General features: G+C 45.7%; 1 protein-coding gene across 3 annotated transcripts in view; it reads right to left on the reverse strand.

Annotated features, from left to right (window-relative positions):
- Nucleotides 1-19,239, reverse strand: part of OFD1 (OFD1 centriole and centriolar satellite protein) — a 1,295,367-nt gene that overhangs the window by 405,022 nt on the left and 871,106 nt on the right. For all 3 annotated transcript variants that reach the window (XM_069640569.1, XM_069640570.1, XM_069640572.1), the window contains one exon: nt 3,859-4,000. In XM_069640569.1, coding sequence (XP_069496670.1) covers nt 3,859-4,000 — 142 coding nt within the window. The remainder of the gene's footprint in view (nt 1-3,858; nt 4,001-19,239) is intronic.

Consider the following 19,239-nt stretch of genomic DNA (forward strand, 5'->3'; position numbering starts at 1 on the left):
CAACTCCTGTGGCACATTAGGGGTGCCATATTGTAACCCAAATGGTGGTGTGTTATCATCTGAAGGCTCATTGTCTTCATAGATTGAGGTAAAAGATATGAAAGTCTTTCTTTGGCATGGGTTTGAAAACCTTTTCCCTAGTTACTATTGGCTTCGACAACTTCGAAGAAATTGTCGACAACCACTTCAAAGTGGTGTTGACGGTTCCGACCTCGATGGCGTTATCGAGGGCTTTGGATTGGTCGACATTTTATGCTTTTTTCGAGGGAACCCTCGATGGACTGGATTCCTGACACGTCGAAGCCTTCGACGATATCTTGTCGGCTCGAGATTATTCTCGATGCAGTTCCGGTTTATGGCTCGGATTCGAAGATTTTAATGATTTTGTCTTCGACTTCCCTTTGTCGTCTTGATGCAGATTGACAGGATCATGGACTTTCTGCTTGCCTTTCGAGGGGGGTTGGGCCGCATTCTCGAAGAATTTAAGAATTTATTCATGAAACGCATCCCATTTAGCAGGGGAGTCCGATTTAGTTGGACATTTGAATACCTCGGCCGAGGAATCACTAGAGGTCGAAGGCGACCTGTGACGCCGTTTGTTTGCCTTCTTTGAAGAAGATGAAGAATGGTGCAATTGACTACTCAATCGAGATCTTTTCCGTCGAGGAGAAGCCCTCGACTCATCAGATTTCTTTGAGCTCTTCGAATGACTTCGAAGGCAACCTCCCCACTGCCAATATACCTTTACGCTGCCCCAGAGCCTTTTCGGTCATCGCCTGACAGGAGTTCCAGTCAGAGATTCGGTGACCGGTACCAAGACACCACCGACATATAAGGTGGGGGGCGGTGATCGACATCTTCGATCCACAGTGTTGGCACTTCTTAAAGCCTGTCTTAGGCATTGATGAAGCAGACGGGGGAAGACATTTTCATTGGTCAAAAATAGCTGACTAAGTTCAGTGAAGAACCGGAGCGTGCTGTAATCCTTCGAAGTGTTAGCTCAGAAAAACGGAACTGAAGCCAATGCGCACTGCGTGCGCTATTTGTACTGATGATGATATCGACAGTCGAACGGAGGCCCTCGATGGACATCGAATCGATGAGACGGCACACAGCGCCACCTGTTGAAAAAAATTATTCCGAAGCAGCTGAAGCTAAAAGAATAATTATCATAAGATGAGGAATACGTGGGAGGAATTTAATTGATATTTTTATTTATATTTATTTGCGCAGGACACAATGCATCTGAAAATGTGCCTCAAGGTGAGCCACTCTTGAATCAGGAGCTTTGATTTCTTTAGTGTAGTCCATTATGGATTTTGATATGTCCACCCTCAAGAGTTGCAATGTCTTCCTTTATAAATATATATATTTTTTTTAATGCCCAGCAGGGAAGCTTCATGTTGCTCTTAGTAAATGGCATGATGGAGGACCTCAGGGCTGCTGGCTCAGGCTGCTGGCGCTACAGTTTCTACAGTAGGATGTAAAGCAGAGGCACATAGCATTTTATTGATGTCCTCACCACAATTTCTCATATGCGTTCTGGATAACATATACTTGTACCTATCCTTGTCACCCTTCAAGCACAAGAAGCTCTGTGTTGAACTTCCACTACTATAGGTTTGAGGTCTCTGATTTAAGCACACTTACTCAGTCTAGTTCAACTAGATATAGGTCTCCTATGTCTAGTTCAACTAGATATAGGTCTCCTATCTCGGATTTACTCGATTTGGGCTCCGGCAGGGGCATTCTGGAATAAGGTGTGTTAAGTGCTTACCGAGACCCTACGAGGTCACCCTCTTCCTTTGAGCTCACAGTGAACACCACAGTTGGTGGATTATTTATTGAATGTGTTGTAGCCTTTAGGGAGATTTAGAACTTTGAAATATCCAACATAGCCAGTGTGGCCACACCCTGGGCAGTGCCATGGGTCCATGCAAGGCGACAAACCCAGGATGTCCCAAGAAGCTGGTGCAGACAAAGGAAAGTTTGTGATGGCAATGATGTCTCAAATGACAGGGAATAGTCAAATCAGCCCCTCTGCATCCTGCAGCCACTGTGTATTGCAGTATAAGCAACTCATTTATTCAAATGACCAGGGCATTCTGCAGCAGCCTCCTCACGGAACCCACATCCAATGTTCCACACTCCACGAACATGTGTTAATTGGCCAACCTGACTTGTTTCCCTCCAGAACTTAGCAGTACAGGGGCTTGGACACCATAGTTTAATCCATGCAGGGCCCATCAGGCATCCATAGGCACTACAAGCCAGCCACGTAACAACTGACTACGGAACACATTCTCTACTGCTTACCAGGGCAGCCGCTCTCCCCCAAAGCTCCACATCCACATCTCCTGCTGCTTATCATCAAGGCCCAAGAGAATGGAGAAGTCAATGATCCCCATCTCCTCCACCCGTCCCCCAATGCAGCCATTGCTACTGTGCAGCCTCCACTCTTACACAATTATTCCACTGCAGATCCAATGAGCCCCCCGCCCCTCCTCCTGAGTCATCCACAGCAGGAGAAGGCGCCATATTAAAAAAAGGTATCTGCCTCCATGGAACAATCACGCAGGCTGACAAAGGTTCCTCACTGCTGCCTTGATTGTTCACAATGCCACCCAGGGAGCCTCCCTTACGTAGCCCACATCCAAGCTTTCGGTTTTCCAACTTAGGTACCTGTCTCAAACTGACAGGAAACTATCAGAAGCTTCACGTGGCTTGTTCTACCTCACCACAGCTGTGGATCCCTACATTTGAACATTTTTTTTGTTGTTTTATAATGTTACAGCAATCCAATTTGAAATAAAATACAACTGCTACGACTGGGACATTATGCCAATATGAATGCACATCCATTCAAAAGTTGACAAATGGCTGAAGCTAACAATATTACTAGGAAACCGAGTGGGAGTTTCTGTCTGGCTCATCAACCAAACCTCTTCAAAACACATGCGTGTTCCTTGAACCCACTTCAGTCTGAAAAACAAAGGTAATGTCCTGGATATCTTTCCATAAGTTAGCGCTCCTAAAAAGGTGTATGTGTACAGTAGTGAATGTTCCAAGACCAGAGTAAAAAATGAACTTTAGGAACAAATGGATAAAAGCATCACACTTTCATATTTCGAGAAAGCCTAGACAGACATATGCCAGGTCTCAAACATATCAGTTCAGTACACGCCACAGAGGGCCATTACTGAAAAACTAATGAGGGGTTGTGTATTTTAAACCCCATGTTTCATTTTAAGATGCTATCACCTTCCTATAAATAAAGAAGAACTGGGACATCTGCTTTCAATAGGATTAAAATGAGTTGAAATCCACTTGAGCAGCTCACTAAAATAAAGGTTTTGTTATAGGGCCTTTCATCGAAGTATACATTGAAATATGAAAATACACAATCGTATATACTTCCAATGCAGGGCTCTAATGGTATTGTGAAGCCTACTTAATAGTCAACATTTCCTTGATTTACAATATATATTTAAAATGTAATGCTGAACAGCACAAAAGAAACAGAGCTAAAATGTGGACTACATAGTCTATACCTCTTTAAAATGGAACGTTGAATCCTATTTTAGTACAGGAGAGTCATTTAATCTAATTGACAGAAAATGTCTCTCTAAAATTCAAATGTCTTTTTTTTTTAGATAAAGTATATTATTACACATTCAGCTGATAGTCAGTGTACTGAGATCGATTCCAATTTACCTCACAAACATTGTGATTTACTATTTAAGGTGAATGTGCAATGTAGCCTTACAAATTGTGAGATTTTCTGTCTGTCCAGTTATTTGGGAATTGTCTTACATGTACCTGTGATGTCGCAACACACCCTAAAGACGTGAAAGCTACCTCAATGTCAGTCCATCATCCCTTGGCTCTGCCTCAGTGTGGTGAAGAGGTGGACTGGCAGCAGAAGAAGTCAGTCGTTGCTTTGGTATGGGAGAGAGATGACGACTGTGGGTAGAAATGCCAAGGTAAGAGCCATTGGTATCTGTAAAAAGACAAACAATTATTTTGTTAGTCGGCAGGCTCGCCGCTTTCAACATAATGTTACTCACACTCTGAACTTTCAATTGAAATTCAGATAAAATATTTAAGCATAAGCAATGCATGCACTCTCTACAAAACAGATGGATTGTTGTTCGAACAGAACTTTAGAAATAAGCTCGTTAAAAATAACAAAATATGCCCATGCCCAGAATAGCAAATAACTGATCTTACTTAACCATAGGGCTTTTTTTTTTAAAGAATAATGTACATCTGTTTTTTTATATGATCACTTTAGAATGAGACTTAAGCCCAAAATAGACCACTTACCAGCATCCAGCTCACAAATTGTATATCACCAATTTGCAGGAATTTTACATGAGAATAAGAACTCGCATCCATTTAAAGGAGTGGAATGATTAGTGTAAGGAAAAAAATTTAATTCTGGAAGCAATCAAATGTGAACAAAACTAAGTCTTCCCAGAAGAACAAATTACTTACCACCCGGTAACGTTCTTTCTGATGGAAGTTCTTCCCACAGATTCCTGATCTTTGTTATGTCTATCTCACAGTGGAGCTGCTCTTCGGAAACTTTTCCGCGCCAGGAGGCATAGCGCGGCTCTTCGTCGGCTCCGACCAACGACTCTCAGCCCAGTTCCAGTCACGAAGCCGGGACCAGTATATATTGGGATGCAGCACCCCATGACCTTAGTTTCACCCTTTTCCCTCAGCACTCGGACATCGAAAAACACAGAACCGAGGTGTACTAGCCATCCACCGGGTAGCAGGGAGAGGGACGAGAAATCCGTGGGAGAAACATCCATCAGAAAGCATAGTGGGAAGCAATTTTTTCTTCTGATTAAGGGTAGGCACTACTTGTAAACTGAAGCACAGACATGTTATATTCAGAAGCATGCTTAAGGTGCTAAATGGTTAACTCATGCTCTGTGTAAAGAAATTACCATTTTATTCTCAAAGCAAAAGGCCTGCTTTTTAAGTGTTTATGTAAACCTCTGTTACCCTTGTAATAAATATGCTGGTGGAGGAGAATTTTGGTAAAAATGTACTCTGCAATGTGGAAGGGGTATGTTTAAGGTACATATTATCTTTGGAATACAAACAGCCCTTGTCAAGGAGAAGCACACAGGGGTTGTGAGGGGAGAAGAGACAGGCATTACGCTCTGACCATGGCACTGTGTGGTGCCTTTGAAATAGATAAACCCAGTTCTGAGGAATATATGCATATTTCTTTTATTTTTCCTGGTAACTTCTCATATCTATGAATTTAGCTAAATATTTTAGATGCACATATGATGTAATTTGTGGCAGGCATTTCTTGTGCACGCCCATAGATTTCTGTTTACCTGCAGTTGCATCTGCCTTAATAACATGACAAATATATCAATTCCAGTGCACTGGTGTGGGTATTGTCATTTCTTCCATCCTTTGTGAAAGCAGTGCCAGAGAAGAGCCCATGGCCAGAGGTGTTTTCCTGGGTAACCCTTCATTTCTAATGGATTCCTACCTCGCACTGATTCCTCATCTTTGATAGACTCCCATAGCAGTACGTTTATCAGAAGGAGGTAGGAGAGCACGGACACCACCTAAAAACCAGAAAACTCTGAAGGATTACCTCACCAAAACGAGCATCCAGTCCAGACTGAGAATCCAAGCAGTGATGCTATTCAAATGTGTACCAGAGATGCCCACCTGGCAAATATCCAGGATAGGACTCCACGTTTTAGAGAAGAGGTGGCAGCCAGCCCTCTGGTGGAATGAGCCCTGAGACATTCTGGCACATCCTTACCAGCCAGATCATAGTATTCCGAGATGCAAAGGTTGATCCAACTTGACATGGTCTGTTGGGTCACAGCCCTGCCAGCGCATGTACGACCCAAACCAACAAAAAACTGTTAATCTTTCCTGTACTCCCACCTCTGAGAGTAGTAGCTGAGCGCTGGCGTCGGATCCAGTCGAAAGAATCGTTCCTCTGCTTTGGAAGGATGAGGCAGAGAAAAAAAGACAGGAAGATGGATCTTTTGAGAGGAATGGAAATCAGAGGCTACCTTCAGAAGGAATGACAGTCTCACTCTCAATGTCACCTTCTCTTTGGAGAAAAGCACATAGGGAGGTTTAACTGACAACGCCTGGAGCTCCCTCACCAATCTAGCGGAAGTGATGGCGACCAGGAAAATCACCTTACGGGTAAGCAATCTTAATGAACAAGAATGGAGGGCACAAACGCAGCACCTATGGTAAATGTTAATACAAATTCAAGTCCCAAGCCGTAACAACAAACTGGCATGAGGGAAACGGATTACACAATCCTCGCAAAAATTGCATGATTGTGGGGATTGTGAAGAGCCCTGCTTTGGGGTTCTCTTGAAAACCTAAAAGGCAGCAAGATACCCTCTTCACAGTACCATGCGCAGGCTTGTTTGAGCCAAAGAAAGTAGAATATCTAGAAATGAAGATGCACACCAGGTAAAAGGGTCTATATCCCTCTCTGGCACCAAGTCAAAACCTTACACCACCTAGAGGCATGAATGGATTTGGTGGCTGATTTCCTAACAGAGAGGAGTACGTCTAGGATGTCCTCCAACTAATCCCACTCCTTATACTTCAACCTTTCAGCAGCCAGGCATTAAGGTTCATACTGTTGAGGCTCAGATGCAGGATTCGTCCCACTATTCGGCAGAGGATGTCTGCTCTCTGTGGAAGGCGCCAGGAAGGGCAGACGGACATGTCCAGCAACTCCAGGTACCACATCCTCCGGCCCCAGTCCGGAGCGATCAAGATAAATGTGGAGCCGAACATGCTCAGTCTCCTGAGAACCAGTAGAATGACAGGAATTGTCGGGAACGCATAGAGCAGGTCGAAGTCCCACTCGACCGTCAAGGCATCTGCCTGAGCTCTCTGTTGTGGAAATTCCCTGGAGCAGAGCCACCTGCACTTCCTGTTCATACTGGAAGCGAAGAGGCCCACCTGAGCAGTCCTCAGACGGGAGAACACCTCTTCTAGAACATCCTGATAGAGCTCCCACTCGTGGGAGGCCAAAGTCTGCTTGCTCCAAGCATCCACAATTACTTTCTCCCTGCCAGCCAGATGAGCTGTCGTCAGAGAGACCCTGCTCTCCAGAGCCCAGAACCACAGTCGCATTGCTTTTCTGCACAGAGGCAAGGAGCTCCAAACACCTTGTTTGTTGAGGTAGCACATGGTAACTGTGTTGTCCATCAGTACCAGCACAGTCTTAACCCGTACTGAAGGGAGGAAGGTGACCAGGGCCAGCCTGATGGCTCTTATCAGTGTGAGATATTGTAGGTGAGCACTCAAGCCTTTCAGATCTGTGTCTGTAACCAGGGATAGTTGGGACAGGGTTACCGAAACAACGCCCTTTTCAGTAGGTTGTTTCTCTGAGGCCACCATGGACAATTTTGCTGAGACCTGAAGAAGATATGAGGTGTCTCCCTGAAAGAGAGACCACCGACAACTGAGAAGTCATTGCAGAAATCTCATGCACAGTATCCCCCTTCACCCTTGCAGGAGGAAATCTCCCATACAAAAGATCTTAATGTCCTATTGTTATTCTTTCCCTGCTCCCTCAAAGAAGAGTTCTGAATTTCTCTCAAACCAATCTGCAGATCAACTTTCAAACACAGACTTGCCCTCAGAACATAATAAAACCATTGCCCCAAAGTTTTCATGCCAATTAGTTAAAAGGAAATATGGTTCCCAAAAACACCTAAACAATGCGATGAGGCCGAGGAAAAGAGGAATACAGCGCAGAAGAAACTGAGCAGAGGCAACCCTCGAGTTGTTGGAACCGTGTACCTTTGCCCAGGATGTTTAAAACAAGATCACCAGAAGAAATGACAGACTGCTGGTGGGAGAGATAAGGATGTTTAGAGCCAGCCAGCTCAGCCATTCACTAGACGAAGGCTGCGTGAAGAAGATTCCACACGGGAACGCCAGAAGAGAGTGCAGGGCTTCTGGGCGTTCGCCAGTGGAAACAAATAGCAAGACACTTATCTGAGACACGTTAGGAGAAGAGAAGTCCAACCGGGACTGCGGGAAGCAGGAAAACCAAAAGCCCAGCGGCACAAGGAAGAGAGCATCCATCGGCTGTCATTGGCGGGCTACAAGCAGATCGGGATACCCCACAAAGAGCTGGTGTGTCCACACACAAGAACAAAGGGAACACCGGGGCGTACTGCCGATCATGCCACATGTTTAAAATTGAACAACCCAAAAAGGATAAAGAAAGGATGCTGTTAACACCGAAAGCAAGGAAGTAAAAGTACATTTATCACAGAAGGGAATTTTTGAAGTGTGTCTCTATGTAAAGAGAATAAGACACAGTAACTAGTTAGTATTTACCGGACAATGTGAATTAGCCAATAGTGCTGCGAAGGTGGTGAATTACCAAGATTGGAAGTGTGAGCAAAACACCAACAAGACCATATACTACGGAAAAAAGAAGTTCACTAAAAGGGCCAATGTGGTGAATTATCAAAAGTGGAGTTGCAAAGACAAGCAATTACAAGTGTGTGAATACAAGAAGCCCTGGCAGGAAAGTATACCAGTTAGTCGGACAACCCAAAGACGAAAGAGAATTGTGCCTACATTTTGTATTGATCAAAAGGAAAGATCAGGGTATTCCAGGATGGTGGCCATGCAGTAGGGACGTGCGAGTGATGAGCTCTTTCCCTGAAGTGACCTACAATGTCAGGTGAGGCATAATATATAAACACCCAGAGGGATTCACGGCACTGATCGACCATAAACAACGTGCCAACTTAGTTTCTCCCCCAAGGCAGCCGTAAACACCCGTGGGCTGGAGAAGGACTGTTGGCGGGTAACAGCAGGCAAGGCACGCGAAAGCCTGCCGTAAGGAAGTGGAAGCGGAGAAGGGCATGCCTGAACTCAGGGCGAGCTGAGAGCGCACCAACCATCTGCTCACCTGCAGTCCGGCTCACCAATGCGGAAAGGACCATCCGGCACCTCACAGGCTCCAGTCATGGCTAAGGAAGCGACCTGCTTCGCCCCCGAATGGCGCACAGAAGGCAGCAGAGCAGGGACACAAAGGGGCCATCTCCCTGTGACAGAGCACAGCGGGGAGATGCAGGTGTGCATCACTCACATCCCGCTTGCGGGAAACAGTGGTTGCAGAGAGGACCGGAGATTGCCTGTACAGCGGGCTCCCCCCCTTCCTCCCCATCAAGGAGAGGTCGGCAGCGGAAGCCAGAGGAGACATCCCTTGGATTTGGTGGGGAGACGCCAGGCACCAAGACTCCGTGCTGAGAAGGTAATCAGGCGCCCGCCGGCAACAGCATAAAAAGGAGACCCTGTGGCAGGGAGCACCTGAAGGCAAGAATGTCCCCACACCGAGTTAGAAGCAGAAAGCACACACAAGCTAGTCCCCCCGACCCCCGCCGATTCATGGCACTCTGAAGGGGGAGCTTTGGTGGGAATAGTGGGAGAAACCCACTGCTTTGAGGGGGGACCCATTGCAGGTCACAGGAGGGCAGACAGAACCTAACAACAGGCCATCGGGTGTGCAGCAACCTTCAGACACCAGACACATTGCTTCCTAATGCCAGGGGGTAAAGGGAAGAACACCCCAGGCAAACGAGCACAAGCAGCCATTCAGCGGGACAACACCATTTGCGGTTGCTGGTCCAGGGAAGTAGAGACCCCAACCCACCCAGGCGCTGCAGAAATGCCTCAAGGGGAAACAGGACAGGAGGCCACCGCTGGGGTAGTGGTGACTAAAGCTGACCTAGCATCATGCTTTCTTGGCTTTCAAGAGAAATTAATCTTGTCATTCCAGATGCAATTTGCAACATTCACGTCAGAGGTCAAACAAGCTCTGTCGGAACTGAAGAAGAGGTTGCATCCCTAGGGGACCGAACAGACATTACTGAAAGGGCCCTACAAGAGATGGCGCAAGACAACCGAAAGACGGATGAAGCCCTGGAGGACTTGGCTAGGATTGCACATAACGTGGAGTTGCAGTGCGAAGACCTGGAGAACAGATAAAGAAGGTCCAACATTCGCATTAAAAAATGGGTAGTGGATACAGACCTAAAGCAGGCGGTTCTTGGAATATTCACGGATCTCCTGAGTGGGGAAGAAGGGACCAGTATCCCCCTGGTCAGGATCCACAGGGCGGGTCCCAAATGTCTGGAACCGGGGCATGACCAGACACTCTGGTGGTGCTAGCGTGCTACCCCCAAAAAGAGCAAATACTGCGAGCAGCCAGAGAGGCAGAGCCCATTTTATACAACAGAGCAGAGATCCAGCTATACCAAGACCTTTCCCAAACCACCTGGAAAAAGCACAGAGACATGGTGGTGGTGGTAAAGACACTGCAAGCCAGAAGGATAAAATATAAGTGGACCTTCCCTTTTGGCCTCCTCTTCACATATGATAGCAGGCAATACAGGATAACGACAAGGGAAGGGGGGATTCACTTACTGCAGATCAATGAAGAAACGGAAGCGTACCCAGAAAGGTTGGAAAGCACTCGCCTCTCCCAGTAGTTTAAACCATGGGAAGGAGTCGAAAAACGGAACCGACGTCAATTGGAGGAAATACTAAGTGGTTGCCCTAAAGACAGTAAAAGGCAATCCCTCAGAATGACTGTCGCAGTGGCAAATCTCTTACATGCCACCTCATAACAATTGCCAATAAGAAGGGCACGGCAGGGGCAGTACCCCATCAGGTGTCCCTGGTAGGTTATTCTGTTGGCAGGTCATCGACTCTCAGACAACTTAGGGAAAATGGCTCACGCCAGTGAAAGGAAGGGGGGGGGCCATTTCCAAGTTGGGGAAGGGAGCGGTGCAAGGGAAGGGAGGGAATTGGAGAGGTTTCAGGGGGGGGACTGTGTATGTGCAGGGGGAGGGTGGAGTTTGCCTGAGATGCCAAGAAGGGGGGGGGGGTCCACCTCCAGACGGCCTAGTTCCTTACATTCAAATGTCTAACACTTCATATATGGGGCCTGAACACCCCTGTTAAAAGGAAGAAGCTTGAAAGGTTTGTCACTCACCACCAACCAGACCTGGTGGCTTTGGAGGAGAGCCACATCAAACACCTCGACCGGCATAGACTTCGCTTGAGGCAATACCCTACGATATATCAAGCTAATGCACCAGGGAAGGTAGCAGGCACGCTCATAGCTCTGAAGTCAGGCACTCCGATCCAGATCCTGAACTCACGGGCTGACAGGGAAGGAGATACATCTTTCTCAAAATTCAGGTAGGGGTGACGACCCTTACGGTCGCATCTATCTATGCTCCGAATACAGTCCAAGATGGCTTTTTGAGATCAATCCTCTCAAAATTAGAAACCTTTGGCACAGGGGAGCCAATAGTAATGGGAGATTTTAACCTAGCATGGGACCCGCAATGAGACAGAAGCACAAAAGCAGTTTGGTCACACTCCCCCTACGCAAGCCCTTACAACAACAATAGATCACCTTGCACTGAAGGACATTTGGCCCTCAGTTAAGGGAAATGAGAAGGGATATACCTTCTATTCAAACGTCCACGAATAATCCTTCTCATGCATTGACTCCATATGGGCCTCAGCTAAGCTGCTAGGAAGAGTCGCACACATAGAATTGCCCTTTTGATTGGAAATTAATATTCCACACATGAAACCGGGGCTATGGTCATGGAGGATCCCGGGTGAATTGCTAGCAGACCCCATTATGCGTGAAGGGCTGGAAGTAAAAATGACAGAATTCTTCGAATTCAACTCAACGCTCAAAATAACAGTGAACACCCAATGGGATGCCTTCAAAGCGACCTTTAGGGGCTAACTGATCACTGAAGGAATACACTGGCATAGGCAAGTAAGAACTCTAGAAACAGAGCTAGAAGCAGAATTAAGGGGGTTCATGAAACAAATGGAAACAGACACAGGATTAAACTGCGTAAAGCTTACAGGAACGCTAGAGAGCGATTATATCTGCTTCATACGAGAAAAGCAGAGAAAAATCTGCTGTACTTAAAGCAGACATATTACGTGCAGGCCAATAAAGTAAACAGACTGCTAGCCAGGCAGCTGAAACAAAAACAGGCTTCTCAGATTATCCAGGGTATATAGGACCCATCGGGGATATAAATTCACAACGACGCCAGAGATGACAGCACAATCCAGGGAATTCTACCCATCACTATATAGGTCGCACTGTCCAGACTTGGCATTGCACAAGGAATACCTGCAATCCTGTCCCTTGCCGCAGATCACTCCATCGGATAGGGAATCAATGGAAAGGAATATCACCATAGAGGAAGTGGGACATGTAATCCAGAATCTCCCGATGAATAAATCTCCAGTCCTAGACGGATATCCAGTTAGATTTTACAAAACATACCAGATCATACTAGCCCCAAAGTTAGTCTGGTTATTTAACTAATTTTGGAATAATGGTCACATTACCCCTACGATGGAAGAGGCCAAAATGATACTTCTCACCAAGCCCGCCAAAGATCCTGCTCTCTGTGGATCATATAGGTTGATTGCCCTAATAAACCTGGACACTAAAATATATCCAAAAATACTGGCAAACAGATTAGACTCCTTAATGCTGAAATTAATTCACCCGGATCAGACAAGGTTTATTAGGCAGCGACAAACCCACGACAATGTTCGGCGAGCCTGCCACTTAATAGAGAAAGTTTCCTTAAAAGGGGTCCCGGCGATATTACTATCTTTAGACGTGGAAAAGGCGTTCAATCGAGTCGAATGTTTTTTTCTTTTCCACCCTATGGAAAGGCTGAGGTTTGGTCCGGAATTTCTTAACAAGATTAGGGCAATTTACAATTCCCCCCACAGTCCGGCTCCTCATCAATGGCCAGCTGTCTCAAGCCATCCCACTGCAACGAGGCACCAAACAAGGCTGCCCTCTGTCGCCACTCTTATATGCAATACACCTTGAACCCCCTCCTATCTAAAATACGCTCGGCAGAACGTGTGCAGGGGATCCCTTCGGGAACGACATCACAAAATCATGGCATAAGCAGATGATATGCTCCTCACATTACGGACCCCGAAAACTCACTGACGGAGGTGTTCCACGTGTTAGAAGCTTTCGGGGCTATAGCGGGGCTAAAAATAAACATTACTAAGGTGTGCAGTCAAAATATCGAATCAATAATGTCGAAAGTCATAATCTCGAAAACAATAATGTGGAAAAAAAAGTCACATTTTTTATTTATATATTTTTTTGGGGGTCCGGGAATAAAAAAAATGGGTAAAACAAAAAAAATATATAAAAAAGGGGGTTTGGGGGGAACCCCCCCCATTTTGAATAAAAAACGTAATAAAAAAATTCGACTTTTTTGTTTGACATTTTTTTTCTCCAGATTATGACTTTCGACATTCGATTATATGACTATAAACCCATTACTAAATCTGAAATCCTGAACCTAACATGGGAAGGGTTGAGCAGGGCGAAGGAGGCATCCAGATTTAGATGGGTTCCATGGGGCATTAAGCTGCTAGGTGTCACTATAACTCGGACATTGAATGAGTTGTTCTCAGCAAATTACCAGCCTCTCCTTCAGACAACAACTACAGAAGTGGGGCCTGCTGGCAGTCTCCTGGGTTGGGTGGATAAACACGGTTAAGATGACTATTCTGCCCAAAGTTCTGTATGTGTTTCAGGCACTCCCCATTCCCGTCCCCAATACTTTCTTCTGCGCACTGAACAAAATGATCACAGCCTTTGTATGGAACAATAAAACCCCCTGTATAGCACTAAAAACTCTAGTGCTACCGACTCAAAAGGGAGGGTTGGGCCTACCCGATTTTCGCAAATACTACCAAGCCGCCCAACTCCGGGTGATAAAAAATGTGTTCACAGAGGACTCAGAAAAAAGATGGGTATAAATGGAACGGGCAATAGCGGGGTCAAAACTAGGATAGACACTATGGTTATACAAATCCGACAGGCCTCAAAATATGCATATAAGCAGGATTGTGAGGTTGGTGGAGGGCACGTGGGACAGGGCTATCTCGCAACAGCATATCACCTCCTTACCACTTTGGAAAAAAGCAGGCTGTAAAAAGTTGAGGGACATGTTCCAGAAGGAAAATATTAAATCATTTGAACAATGTAAGGCTGAAAAAGGGCTTGCGGAGGAAAACAGAATACACTATTTCCAACTTCAACACTGGCTGTTGCCCCCTCAACCCCAATAAGAGCGCAGCCATCAGACCTAATCCCATTCTAGAAATTCCTGATCTCAAACCTGGGGGATAAACATCTAACTTCCAATCTGTACCGACTTCTATTAGACGAAACCCCCAAAGAAGAGGTGAAGTACAAACGCAAATGAGAATCTACCCTCAGGGTATAAATCCTAGAAGAGGAGTGTGAACAATTGTGGGGGGACATTCCCAAACATACACAGTCTATACAGATCCGCAAATTCTGGTACAAGTTAATGACCCAATGAAACTACACACCGGCACAATTACATATGATGAATCCCAGAAATCCTGATACTTGTTGGAGGGAATGCAGGGAGAGGGGGGACTGGCTGCATATATGGTGGTGGTGCCCGAAGCTGAAACACTTCTGGTCCGCAATGGACAATAAAATGCTAAGAATCTTCACCATTCAGGGGGATAGAAACCACAAAGAGCGACTTCTTGGCATGAATGGACAGGACTTTGCAGTATGGCCAATACATTATCGGAAAGCTTTTGCCATTCTAAACCTTGCAGTGCTGTTAGTGATAGCCAAAAATAGAAATCAAAAGATCTTCCCCTATGTTCAGGACTGGTTTGTCAATGTCTGGAACTTTTTATCCTTGGAATGGATTACGTACGCAATACAGGGGGAGCAAGCTAAATTCTCCAATGATCGGAAACTAGTGCTGGCCTTCCTACATGAGGACTACAATGAACCTTACTGCCTCACAAACTGCAACTCATGGGCATCGGCTAATGACAGACTTTGGAGACGCCCACCAAGTATTGCACAGGGGAGGACACGTAGAGGAGGGGGGAAGGCGTTAGTAGTTTGGTTCACTTTTTTGTTGATGTGATAAATCAAAATGCCAATAAAGAAATATTTTTTAAAAAAAGGAAAGATCAGATTTAGTATTTTCAAGAAAAAGTAAAGAAGAATTCAGGGAGGAAACACCCTCTGGATCAAGGAACAATATCCTTGAAGAGACTTTTTGTTGGAGTTATTTATTCCTTTTCCCATTGGAAAGTTTTTGAAACACTAAAGTCCAAAGACATTATCCATTTCACATGAAGATTTATTTCCTTAAAATGTGTGGGTCAGAATAATACTTTGGACACATGACGATTTTATTTTGGCCCTTCTAACACTGACAGATCCTTAGTTTAGAGTTTAGGTCGGGAAACACATCTAGTGCAGGGATAGCAAGGTATTTTCCCAACCCCTTTTTATTTATCATTAAAAGTCTTTAGCCAAAACCATATCTAATATGTGTCCGAGTTTTATTCCCGACTCCTCACAGAAGTCTCTCAGCGGCACTGCCCCGATGTCTGCTAAGTGAGCATTTTAAATTTTTTTGTTTCCCAAAGAAATTGCTTAGGGTTCTCAGGTCTAGAATCGGCCTTCATTTTCCGTCTGGCTTCTTTACTGCGAAGAAGCACAAGTAAACCCCCCTGTCTCGCTGCTTTCTTGGGACGCTTTGTATAGCATGTATGACTAGCATTGTTCATGTGTCAGCTTACAGGATCCTTAGAGGAGGTCATACTAGTGGTGTTGGGGCACCTTCTGTGGTTTCTTGTCAAACTCCGGGACATTCCCCTGTCGAAATGTCTAGGACCCAAGCATCTGTTGTGATAGCTTTCCATTGCTCCAACTGATGCTAGAGGTTGCCTCCCACCTGCCAAATGTTGGAAGTCAAGCCTGCTCTTTCTGCTGCTGTCCTCTGAGATGGTGATGCCGGTCTCTGCCTTTGGGTGTTCTTGTTGTCTTTTGATTTGTACCCTTGATATGATTTCCTGAAACCTTGAGAGTATTGGGAGCACCGCTAATAGGATCTACCTCCTCTTGTGGAGGTCCCAGAGCGACCTGATGCCCCACGACAAGGGTGAAAGGTATGCCTTGTTTGTAGGGACGTAAGCAGCTTTGTTGTGTTGGTATCTGTTTTTATAGCCTTTAGGGCTTCGTCAATAGGGACTAAAGAGCTGCTCTCCTTCAAATGGCATATGCAACACTTTACTTTGGACATCCATACGAAAATCTGTGCATGGTAACCACCCTTGCCTGCTGAGGACGACTCCATTCACGCTTTGTTTGAAGTCAACCTCTGCAATATCCACTGCTATGTTCATGGTATGAGTTGATGCTTCTTCCCCTTCATGGAGGATGGCTACAGCTTCTTTACGCTTTTCCTCCGGTAGATGCTCCAAGATGGATGCCATCCTGTTCACCATCTCCCTGTCATACCGGGACATAATCGCTAAAGCGTTGGCTACCTTTACAGCTGTTGCACCTACCACTGGGAGCTTCTTACTGAAGGCGTCTGTTTTCCTACCTTCATTGTCAGAAGGTACTCAGCATTTGGACCCCTGAGTTCATGCCTTCCTTCCCGCTGCTAAGGACACTACTGAGTTTGGGGTTGGCTGTGCTGTAAGGCACTTGGGTGTGGTGTCAGGAGCTCTAAATTCTTTCTCCAGCCTTCCCTTAAGTGCTGGCTCAGAAAACAGCTTTCTCATAAGAAGAAGCCCCTCCTCATGTAAAATCATGAGAGATTACTGATTTCTTCCTTTTACTCATGAAATCAAACAAAAAACAATCCTTATTTTCTTCTGAAGGGGCTAGCCCAAATTCCTCGCACGCCTTCGTTATCATGGTGTGGAATGCTCCAACCTCATCTAGAGGCGATTGTTTTGCTGGTTCCTTTGGGACCGAATCTTTGGTATTATCATCTGTATCCCAATAGCCGTTTACACGGGACGTAGATGCTGTGGAATCCATATCCCTTGCGCACGAGGCCCTGAGCGCTCTGGTGAGCATAGTGGTATCAGAGATTTTCTCCTTTGCACAGGGGACTTCTGCCATTGCCTTAAATGTGACCTCGATCTGGCTATTTCAGGGGAAGGAGGAAGAGGAGGCACTAGAGGCGGTGGTGCTTGCAGCACAGTCAGGGGTTCATCTCATTGTGCCACCAATGTCTGCAAGGAATGGAGGACTTGCAAAAAGAGAAGCATTTGGGGATGCATGCTGGGACATGGTGCAGGGCCCGGCGTAAGCACCGGAGTTGGTATTGGCTGGATTGGAGCCGGTAACGGCGCTGTAGTGGGTATTGGCAACAGCACTGCGATTGGAACCAGTAATTGTGTAGGCTCCTTTAGATGGTTGCCACTCTGTGGTTAATCTGAGCTTCCCGACTCTGAAAACGTGGGGGAATACCCCTGTTCAAACTCAGAGTCTATGTGATGTTCCAGAATCTGTACAGGCATGAGTACTGATAAACGAGATACAAATTGTGAAATTGTTTGCTCTTGTGTGTCTTTATCCTTGTTAGTTTACATTTTTCGATGTTTTGCTGATAGGTCCACTTTTTGTGTTTGCTTTGCTGGTGACTGTTGGGTAATTGCTGCCACAGGAACTTTTACCACTATAGAAGGCTCCTTGCTGCTTCTGGGTGCTTTACCCTTGTATTCCGTCAAAGGGGCTGTTGCTCGATGATGCTTTTCCTGTGGATGGTGGTGGGGAAGTTATCTTTGATGGTTCCGTAGACTGTATAGACTACTTTATCTGATGACATCTTAGCCCTGTCGCCATGGATGCTCATCGACAAGGATTTAGGCCCGCCTGTGTGGGAGGTCGAGGAAACTATGTCGACGATGAAGGTGTGGTCGATGTTTTGTGCGTCATCAATGAAGACAGTGGTGTGGTCGTCGACGATTTTTGTGTGGCCATCAACGATCTGTGCATCACCGACAAAGATGGTATCTTTTGCATTCCTGTGGACAGGCAACCCGTCTGATATATTGTCTTCCCTCGTTAATGAAAATGTTATCCTACTATTGTTGGTGTTAGTCGACGGCCTCGTTGTCGAGTATACGTTTTGTGACGTCAAGGCCTTAGGCCCGTGGACAACGATCGACAATTTCTTTCGGTCATCTTTTTTCCTTTTTTCTCCACTATATTATGCCGTTTTTGAAGGTCTGGTGGCCTCTCCTCTGACCTAGCCCCTTTTGAGGCTGGGAGGCTTTTAAGGATGGTCTTGCTGCCAGACTTTTGGGGGATTTTGCTTGGTGTGCATTTGCCCTCATTGAGCCAGCAGACAAGCTTCCTATGCCTGTCCCTTAGGGTTTTTGCACCAAAACTGAAGCATATGCTACAGTCATCTGAAGTGTGGTTGGGGTATAGGCAGTAAATACACTCCTATTGCGTGTCCCCTCGTAGACATTCTTCATCCCACAAGTCAAAAAAGCCTTAGACACAGATTTTTTAAATCTGCTTTCCATCTCAGTCACTAAATCTATAAACTTATCTGGCTTTGAATTGAAGCAGAAGTTTATTTTGAAGTTTCTCTCTCGCAGGAGAAAGCGGACTCCTGTCAGCACAAGGTGCGGTTAGAATCTATGAAGTACCTCAAGGGGTGGAGCTAGATACTCGACATCCCATTGGTTGGGGCTGAATGCACCCAATAGGACAGGGATGGACTGCAAAACATACTGTTTTTTCTTTACATAATAAAGTAATAAGGGTGTAACCGAGGATTCCAAGCCTGATGATGGGGAATATTCAAAAGCATGTGAATCCATGAAAGATCCAATGCTGGAGAAGTAGGAATCTTGGAGAACCAGGGAGACCAGCCAATCTTGCAGGTTTAGGGCAGAAAGAAGCTGGCCAAGGAGAACTTATCTTAAAATTGTCTTTGCGTAAGTATAAGTTCAAAAGCCTCGGATCTAGGATGGGACTAAGCCACCCAAGCACTCCTTTGGCACCAGAAAATAAGTTGAATACCAGCTTTTGCCTCTTTCCAAGCAGGGTACTGGATCTATGGCCCCTTTTGCCAGAAGCTGATGAACCTCCTCCAACCGTTAGGTCTGGAGGTAAGCACTGGTGGTCTGGTGGATGATCGTATGCCTGGTAAATGACCTGTAAGGTCAAGGCATCAGAAACAGTAAGAATTGATTCCTTGCCGAACTGGGAAATTCTGCTTCCCACAGAGAAGAGGTTGTGGAAGTCTGATTCACGGGGGCTTTGCACCAGTGGCTGATGAAAGCACA

Source organism: Ambystoma mexicanum, chromosome 7q, assembly GCF_040938575.1.
Source record: "Ambystoma mexicanum isolate Mex_15411 chromosome 7q, UKY_AmexF1_1, whole genome shotgun sequence".
Classification (NCBI taxonomy): domain Eukaryota; kingdom Metazoa; phylum Chordata; class Amphibia; order Caudata; family Ambystomatidae; genus Ambystoma; species Ambystoma mexicanum.